Source organism: Poecilia formosa, unplaced genomic scaffold, assembly GCF_000485575.1.
Source record: "Poecilia formosa unplaced genomic scaffold, Poecilia_formosa-5.1.2 Scaffold55, whole genome shotgun sequence".
Taxonomy (NCBI): Eukaryota; Metazoa; Chordata; class Actinopteri; order Cyprinodontiformes; family Poeciliidae; genus Poecilia; species Poecilia formosa.
Genome location: NW_006799994.1, coordinates 2,599,984 through 2,609,506, shown reverse-complemented (window position 1 = coordinate 2,609,506; position 9,523 = coordinate 2,599,984). Strand labels below are relative to the sequence as shown.

General features: G+C 44.6%; 1 protein-coding gene across 2 annotated transcripts in view; it reads left to right on the top strand.

The window, feature by feature from the left end:
* Nucleotides 1-392: 392 nt before the first annotated feature.
* Nucleotides 393-9,523, top strand: part of kcng4a (potassium voltage-gated channel, subfamily G, member 4a) — a 27,453-nt gene continuing 18,322 nt past the window's right edge. Inside the window, exons 1-3 of one of the 2 annotated variants that reach the window (XM_007553283.2) lie at nucleotides 393-875; nucleotides 2,823-3,144; nucleotides 4,174-4,815. In XM_007553283.2, coding sequence (XP_007553345.2) covers nucleotides 3,037-3,144; nucleotides 4,174-4,815 — 750 coding nt within the window. In that variant the 5' untranslated portion in view covers nucleotides 393-875; nucleotides 2,823-3,036. Of the gene's footprint in view, nucleotides 876-1,605; nucleotides 2,063-2,822; nucleotides 3,145-4,173; nucleotides 4,816-9,523 lie in introns of those variants that run through there. The other variant, XM_016672067.1, reaches the window with a different exon arrangement.

Sequence of the window (9,523 nt, the reverse complement as noted above, 5' to 3'; positions counted from 1 at the left end):
ATGGATGGTGGATGATGGATGGATGGATGATGGATGGATGGATGGATGATGGATGGATGGATGATGGATGGATGGATGATGGATGGATGGATGATGGATGGTTGGATGATTGATGGATGGATGATGGATGGATGGATGATGGATGGATGATGGATGGATGGATGATGGATGGATGATGGATGGATGGATGATGGATGGATGATGGATGGATGGATGGATGGATGGATGGATGGATGGATGGATGATGGATGGATGGTTTTCTGTTGCCTCTGACGTTTGTCTATAGATTTGTTGTTACTGATTGTAATTTGAGAGGAAACTGCGCCCCCTGTTGCGCGCAACGCGCGGAGGGTAAAACCCAACATCTCCTGTGTGTCCTTGAATTTCACACAATCCACCCTGCAGCGGATTTATCCCGCGGACTCCGGAGCCAACGCCGCTGGCTCGGCTGGTTCCGCTGGACCCGTCCACTGGATCCACGCTGCGTGCTGCCGTGACGCTTCCGGTCACCTTTACGCAAACTTGAACTTGGTGAAGCTGCTCGGGGCAGCCGTGCTGCGCACAGCCCCCTCCCTGCGCCTCCTCTTCCTCCTCCTCTTCTTCCTCCTGCTCCCGCAGTACCGCCAGCTGGGCTGGAACGGGACACTTTGGCCGAACCTTTACCTGCTTCCCGCACCGCTGCTCCGGACCGCTGCCCGCCTTCCGCCGGCTGGAGGCTGCGGACGCCGGGGATGCTCCCCGCGGGATGAGGCGGCTGCTGGTGGACCGCCCGCGGTGGAGTTGAAGAGGTTGCGGTGGGATCACGCAGACAGGGGGGAGGGGGGCTCCCTCGGATCTCATCCGGCCATCTGGAGAGGAGTGCGGGACACAAAACGGTAAGCTGCTCCATAAGTTACATCCGCTGTCCGCAGAGATGATTTCTGTTGCTTCACCTTTACATTAAATATTCACAACACTCCGGAAAAACCAGATAAAGTCAGACTCTGTTTTATTGAGGAGCAACACTTTAAGGGGGATATTTGGTTCATTTAAATGTTGAGGGAGTTAAATGTTGTCATTTGGTTTCTAAAGGAATCTATTCATTTTCTCTGAAGCCAGTCAATCATAAAAAGTCCTGGAAGTGATTTCGGTTCGCAGCTGGTTTCCTCATTTCTGACCTTTTCAAACTGAAGTGATTCGTTATTTTGTCGCCTTCCAGCTGCAGGTTCCAGCGGATTCTGGGCTTCCTGTGCAGGTTGCAGGTTCTCCCTGCACCGCTGCTGCAGCAAACAACCAGACGCTTCATTACTGTCTTTACTGCAGCCGGTCTGACTTTCACTGACCTGCCGAAGTTACAACCCATCATCCATCAACCTGCTGCAGCTGGGGCTCAAACTGTCCTTTTACTGCAGCACGACTGATACTGTTTGATAAATGAACACACACACACACACACACACACACACACACACACACACACACCTTTATATTAGATTTATTACAACAAATGCTACAGTGTTTATTATATTAATATTTTAAATGGTATCCTGGTGAATTAACATGCTGCATCTCTTAGAATACAGAATTTTACGCTACATTTATCTAAATCCTAAATTTAACTATTTATTTATTTTCTTCATCTTCCATATAATTATTTAGAATTAGTTTTTTGTAAAATGATATTTAATCTTTAATTCTGTCTTTTGTGTGGGTCTGTGACCAAAGGAGCCTAAAAGTAGCTGATCATCGTCGTCCTTATTTAACTTTCCAGTAGGAAACACAGAGAATCGGTTAATATTCTGGTCTGAGGAGGAAAGCAGGTGATTTATTGCTCTGTGGCCGACACCGACTCAAAATCAGCAGATTTGTGTTGATGTAACTGAAAAACTCGTTTATTCTGCAGGCTCGTCCTTTTCCCCCTTCAGTTTGTAATACGAATGCTGATCTGAAGCTGTTTTTATTTTCCTGTGATGTGAATGTTTGACTTGCATGGACAGGAGGAACCTGCAGGACTCTAAGTAGCTCAGACAGTTTGTCTGGGGACTGAGCTGGAAGAGGACACGATGTTGTCTCCATCAGTGTTGTGAGTCAGGAGTCACAGCGGCAGATGAGTGTTGTTTTCAGCGCAGGAAGAAGTGCATAAATTTTTAAAACCGGGCAGCAGTCTGCAGAGGAGTTCAGGCCAAATTGTTGCACATCCTGACTTCTGGTTCCTAACTTCATGCTGTTGTCTGCTGCTAAACTTTCCTCTGGAAGAACTGGTCAAACAGCAGAGAATGAAATACTAAAGAGCTCAGAGAAAAAGTTTTAAATGTATTTAAAGTTCCTAGAGAGATTTATTTGTTGGATTTCTGGGTTGACGTGCAACAGATGCAGAGAGCAACTCAGCCAATATTGAAGTTATTATCTGAAAAATATGGGAATAAAAAAACAATTCTTCAGGTTAAAGTGCAGCCTTGCTACAGTAGATATGTAATTAAAGAGCCTGAGTCAGATAACACTCATACTTTGTGACCAGTAACAGTTTAGAGCTTTTTTACAGCCAGGCAGTCTGGGCAGCTGAAACGGCGAGCTGTGCCAATAAGTTTTAGAGCATTTCTCTTGGCAGCAGAAGAGTTTCTGATCTGTGATTCAGTGTCTGTCTGCAGGAAAGCTGCCACTAATTCACTCTGAGTGTGAACGGCACTGATGTTTGTTCATTTATCAGCCGCCTGACTGAACAAGTCGGCCTGTCTTTGGACGCTGATTGGTGTTTAAGTGAATTAGCTGTAATGAACTATTAATAGCTGATGCTAACCGTTGGCTGGATGTGACCGTTTGTCTTTCTGCTCGTTCCTCTCCAGCGCCTGCATGATGCCGCCATGTTTCCCTGATCCGCCTGGCTGGCAGCCATCAGCCTCCAATCAATAACCAATGAGCTCCTGAGGAGGAAACCGGAGGAACCCAGATCCAGTTCTGAACTTTAACTACAGTCACGAGTTAAGCAGAAGTTCTTCAGAGAGGCGTTGGCCTCAGACTGGTCCCGTTGTGAGTCCTGTTGTCCTTCCTGATGCCGCCATGCCCATCATCAGCAACACCAACCATGACTTCAGCAACCTGTCGGTCAGCGACGACAGCAGCCTGGACCGCATCTTCACCGAGATTCCAGAGACCGAGACCATCAAGGTGGGCTGAATCTGAGTTACAGCTAGCAGAGCAAACATAACCAGACACCCCACTGGGCTGGCCTGTTCACACCGATCAGCCAATCACACGGCAGCAGCTCGAAGCTGACGGGACCAGTCCAAGTCCAAACCGAGCAGCAGAGGAAGTGAGACTGACGGCAGCATCTGAGCTGCTGGGATTTTAACCCACAACCGTCTCAGGTTTACAGAGAATCGTCTGATGAGGATGGCAGGAACATTTCTGATTCAGAGGTTTTGCTAACTTTGAAAAAGTTTAGCGCTTTTAGCTTCCCCTAAATTAATTTCTCCATTTAAATTCTAAAACAATAATTTACTCGGCTGTTTTGTAAACTTTCAGTTGAATAAAGTTCAACGTTTGTTTTGATGTTTTGGTTACCGACTGATAATAATTCAAGTGGTTAGATATTTATATTCATGCTCTTATTTTGAAGTCTGTTTATGCAGCAGTTCCATTTCCTCTCCTTGGTTCGCTGTTTTTTACACAAACTTATTGCGCAAGTGGCGTTTATCAATGATTGATCAAATTGTTAATCATTTAATATCTAAAAATGACATCATCAGACGAACCAAAATGTAAAGTTAAATGGAAATGTTGGTATTTTAAAGACCAAAATGATGAGCATTCGCTTCAGTAGCAAAAACTAAAAATCAGGCAAAATAATTGTTTTTCCACATCAGATTCTTTCAATGAAAAACTTCTAAAACTTTAACAAAACCTGCAGGTCTTAGTCTGGTGAATTTCAGAGTAAAACCTGTTTGTTTTTTCATTCAGTGGCTAAAAATCCAGAAATTTTACTCAAATAAGAGCAGAAATATTTCATAACATTTCTCCAGTAAAGTAAAGCCTGCAGCACGGTAAAAATGCTCCTAAAATAACTTTATTATAAATGTAACTGAGTAAAGTAACTAGTTCCAACCCGACTCTGCCTGCAGCAGAAGCAGACTTCACCGGGTCGGGTCAGAACTTGGTGTTTTCAACATGGAGGCTCATGCGTGGCTCTCTCTCCAGGGCGTCTACTACCAGAGGGCGCAGTTGATCCGCAGGCAGGAGGACCTGGTGTCGGTGGACCACGCCCTGCTGGCTGTGATCAACGTGGGGGGAAACCGCTACACCTTCCCCTGGACCACCCTGCAGCAGTTCCCCCTCACCAGACTCGGCCGGCTCTGCGGCTGCCGGTCGCTCGAGGACATCGCCAGCGTGTGCGACGACTACGACGAAACCAGGAAGGAGTTCTTCTTCGACCGCTCTCCGTCCGCCTTCAAGGTCATCCTCAACTTCCTGGCAGCGGGAAAACTGCGGCTCCTGCGAGAGATGTGCGTCCTTTCCCTTCACGACGAGCTGAACTACTGGGGGGTGGAGATGGCGTACATGGAGCGCTGCTGCAAGAGGAAGATGTACACCCGCATCGAGGAGGTTCACGAGAAGGAGAGGCGGGAGGAGGAGCGGCGGCAGAGAAACGCCATGCAGCGCCTGCCGGTGGAGGAAACCAGGTACAGGAAGGTGATGAACTGGCTGAGGGACATGGTGGAGAATCCCCAGTCCGGCCTGCCGGGGAAGATCTTCGCCTGCCTGTCCGTCATCATGGTCGCCGTCACTGTGGTCAGCCTGTGCATCAGCACCATGCCCGACCTCAGGGAGGAGGAGGACAGGGTGAGCTGCCGTGGCCGGTTGGGGCTCCACCGGCTTCACGTCTTTATTTTTGCATTTCGTGTGTTCAGTGAAGTGGTTGGAGGAAACGTTTACAGTTTAAAGATGAGCTGATATTTTTATGCCTTATTTTACCAGTAAACAAAACATTTTTATGGTTTTACCTCCAGCAAACACCACATGATCTAACCGGGGGGGAAATGCTTCACTGAGGAGGGAGCTTGGATCAATCGATCCATCGATCGATCGATCAAGTTTATTAGCAGCACATTTCAGCAACACGGCAGTTCAAAGTGCTGCATGAAAACACAAAACTGACCATAAACAGCTGAGTTAGAAACTGGAGCTCCAGCAGCAGCGCTGTCCTCTCTGGACGGCTTTTCAAAGCAGCAGCAGCTTCTGTGGTCGACTCTTCCTCTTCCTCTTCCTCCATTCTATCTTTATCTTCATTTGCCAAATTGAAACTTCTGAATATTACTTATTGTGCAAAATGATTGTTCTGGCTGGATGCAGTTAGCACCTTAGCATTCGTCATCTACCCAGGATGCATTGCAGCGTAAACAAGAATATTCTATTTTAATAAAAACTCAACTCAGGATTTTTATTGAATTGCTTTTATCTTTGATGCAAAAGTTTCTCAGATTGTTAAGTGAGGAAGAATTAGTCGTTCTTTAGTGAAGATGTTCCTGTCGGGGTGGAGAGCTGGACTTCCTGGCGGGTTGCATGTGTGTGTGTGTGTCTGGCGATGCAAGTCGACCAATAGCAGCAGGCCGTAATGAGGCCCGATGCGACGCGCCCACCGGAGCCTGTCCGGTCTCTGCATAACAAAACGGGCTTATTGGACCTTTAAAAATAGGATACTCACAAAAACATGCATCACCCCACACACACACACACACACACACACACACACACACACACACACACACACACAGTCCTGTCACCGTAACCAGTAAATCTCTGAATAAAGCAGAGATTCAGAATCTCTCTTTTCAGCTGCTGGTTGAAGTTGCATAGATTTTCATTCTGTTCCATAATTAGAAAGTCCTCCATGTTTTTAGCCTCTCCGATGGAAACATGTTTCCAATCTTCATCCCAGCAGGAAAATGATCATGCAGGTCTGTGATCCTGTTCAGGAACAGACTGAGGGGAACCCAGACTCTGACGGCTCATCATGGATTGTTTGGTTTGCATCTGGATGAGGCTGAACTTTACAGCAAACTTTACATTTTAGTGACTTTCCAGATGTTTTCTTTAGGATACATATTCACATATTGGAACTCTGAATATTTAAAAGTGTTTGCATAAATAAAGCAAGAGCTGAATTTAAAATGAGGTTTTTGAGCGCAGAGGGAAGTGATCAGTTAAAGGCCTGAACAACAAATGACCACAGCTCCTCATTATTCATGGCTGCTCTGGTTTTCTCACAAACTTTCAGATCAAAATGTTTGGTTTTTAAATCTCATCAATCGTTTTAACTTTCTGCAACTTTAAATCCCAATCCTGGCTTTGTTCCCGTTTCAGATGCTAAATAATGCAGCTCGTTGCCTCCTGTCTCTTTAAGCATCACAATTATCTCTTCCTGTAAAAAATCCCAGAAAGTTTTCTGTTTTTGTGCTTCAGCTCTCCTTTGTTCTGCCGTTACATAAGAAGAAATCTCACTGCAGGTGTCCTCAGAGGATCTGATATGAAAATTATCACAAGTACAGGATAATGGCTGAAAATAGATTCACTGGAATCTGTTCCAATAAAGTATTTCATGCTTTTATTCTCACTGAAATGAAATCAAGCATTTCAGAGCGTTGATTCCATTCGTTATGTCATTATGAAGCTGAATTTTCCTTTTTTCAGTCTGTTAGCAGCAAAGCTTTAGATACGTAGCGATTCATAAACGGTTCAGAAGTCATGATGCAGGTATTGATCCGAGCTGCAGCAGAGCGAGAGAGAGCAATGCACTCAGCCAGGCGGACCAGAAAACGTGACGACTCTTAAGACTCCGGCAGGAAATGGCCAGAACTTCCTGAATCATTAAAATAAAAGCTTTGACTCAGTGTAAACATGCAGGACTGAGCTTTTTGTATAAATTATGAATAAAACTGAGGATTAATGGACAGAACTTTGTTCGGGTTTGTCGATGTGTCGCATCTATTGAAGAGTTTCTGTATTTGTGACGGTTCGTTTGTTAGCAGAAGTTTCCAGGAACTTGTGAATGAATTTGCATAAACAGGAGCTGGTTTCCTTACAGACTTCAAAATAATTCAAGTTGTGTTTTCATCACTTCAGTATTATTATTTTCAGACATTGTTTAGATTTACAGTCTGGATTCTTCTGCTGCTGAATTATCACGTCTCACGTTAATCACATAAGAGTCGGATGAAATGCAACATGAGCGATCAGGCTGCAGACTCTGGAACCATCGGATGTGATTCAGTTCCACATCTGGGAGTGACACAGATTGGGTTTACGGATCCGGGTCGCACCGCCTGCTGTGGGAGCCACAAGAACCAGTCTCATTATTTCTGTGGCTGTTTTACTGCAGGGGGCAAAACCAGTTTACCTCCACCAGCCGAGGAACCCAAACCATTCAGAAAGGTTCTGCAGGAGAAGGTCGGGTCAGAAAGGTTCTGCAGGAGAAGGTCGGGTCAGAAAGGTTCTGCAGGAGAAGGTCGGGTCAGAAAGGTTCTGCAGGAGAAAGTCGGGTCAGAAAGGTTCTGCAGGAGAAAGTCGGGTCAGAAAGGTTCTGCCTCTCGGTTCCCGGAGCGTCTCGGTTCCCGGAGCGTTTTCTCCCTCAGAACCTCAGAGATACGTGTTTCACGTTCTGACTCTGTTTCAGAGCCGCATCAGTAGATTTGCTCTCCTTCTCTCTAATTGAGTTTGATGCCCTGAGGGGGGATTGAATTGTGAGTTTTATGTCTGTAAAGCCATAAATAAATAACCAGCATGTGGACAGAAGAGACGGTGGAAGGCTGCAGGAGGCTGGGAGTTTTCTCATCGACTCGAGGAGGGCAGATTTCTGAGTGATGTTATTGAACCGTGCAGCTTGCCTGGGCTTGTGATCAGACAGCAGCGTGAGAGGAGAGACGGATCCTCGGTCTTATCTCTCCAGGAAAATCAGCTGTTTGTTGTTCATGTCCTGGTTATGGACGCGGTAACAAACAGATCGTTCTGATATTTACCGCCTTCCCAGGGGAACTGGAAGGATGAACATCTAGAATGAAGTGAAATAAGAGGAACATGAGACGTAAATCTACAGGATTTACCTCCACGGAAACGTTTTCATCCTCCGTTACTTCCTGGTGGCCGACCGACGCTCACGGCGAAACTCACTGCAAACGCATGAGAAACACAAACTAAACGCAAATACAATAATGCAAAACAAATAACGCTGCAATCATAGGAATAAAAAACCCAACATCAAACAGCAAACCAGCTGTAACCATGGAAACGGGAGGATTATTTATTCGACTTGCTAAATACATCCTAAATATTTACCTTGGCAGTAACTATTTAAAGCTGAAGTTAGCTTTAGCTGGCTCGATAAATGTTTTGCAAACAGAATGTTTTGTAAGCAAAAATAAATATTTGGATCCAAAATAAATATTTAGTTAACAGGCTTGCTAATAAAATATTTAGTTTTTGCTTGCTAGCTAAATATTTAGCTCATGAACTGGATATTTAGCTGGCTAATTAAACAGCTATTAAGTTTTAAACATTTTCTAAATGAATAAATAACATGGAGGAAATATGACTATAAAAATAAACCCATTTTTTCTCTGACCCAAATTATTGCTGTTTATTTTTAACTTTTACTTTACAAATGTCACTCTATATATTTCTACCTCATGAAAACATGAAGCTAGTAAGTTAATATCAGTTCCAGAAAAACAATAAAAACTTTGATCAATGTAAAATAGCTTCAGTTTCAGTTTTTTGGTCACTAATTGTTTCTTATGTTATGTTTGTCTATATTTTCTTAATGTGAGCGTATCCTGCTGGATTAAAATACAGATTATTTTACAGATAATTTTCATAGATGCTATCTTTGACATTGCCGATGTTACTCAGATAAAGTCGGTCTCTTCATTTTATCGTCTTCATCAGGAGTGCATGGACTGAGTTATCGCCTCAAATTACAGCGAATAACTCATTTAAATTATGCATAGCAGCAAAGTTCATTCATTCATTAATGTTACGATCACACAGCTCGTAACGAGGAGCTTGACTCCTTCCAGGCTAATCACTGTTTAATGGGGTCAGAGGTCAACCTGGTCATGATGGAGACTCACTGCAGGATTTTATAACGTTACTGAACTAACAGAGAATATCGATGCTTCACCATGACGGCTGCTTGAAGAGTAAGTCGCTGGTCTGATAAAATCTCGGCAGAGTTTCTGTTTATGGACGCTTGTGTCCCTCTTCTGTAGGATTCCATTATCAACAAGGCAATTTTTAAAAATGACTGTCTCTGAGGGGGCGTTGTGATTTGCTACCCAATCTCTCTGCTGCCTGGACTTGGCAGCATGAATGAGCGTCTGCCTGCAGCTCGGAGCAGCAGAGAGAGCAGTCCGACCTGAACGAGTGTGTGGCGTTAGCGTTGTGTTAGTGCAGCGTTAGGGTTGTGTTAGTGCAGCGTTAGCGTTGTGTTAGTGCAGCGTTAGGGTTGTGTTAGTGCAGCGTTAGCGTTGTGTTAGTGCAGCGTTAGGGTTGTGTT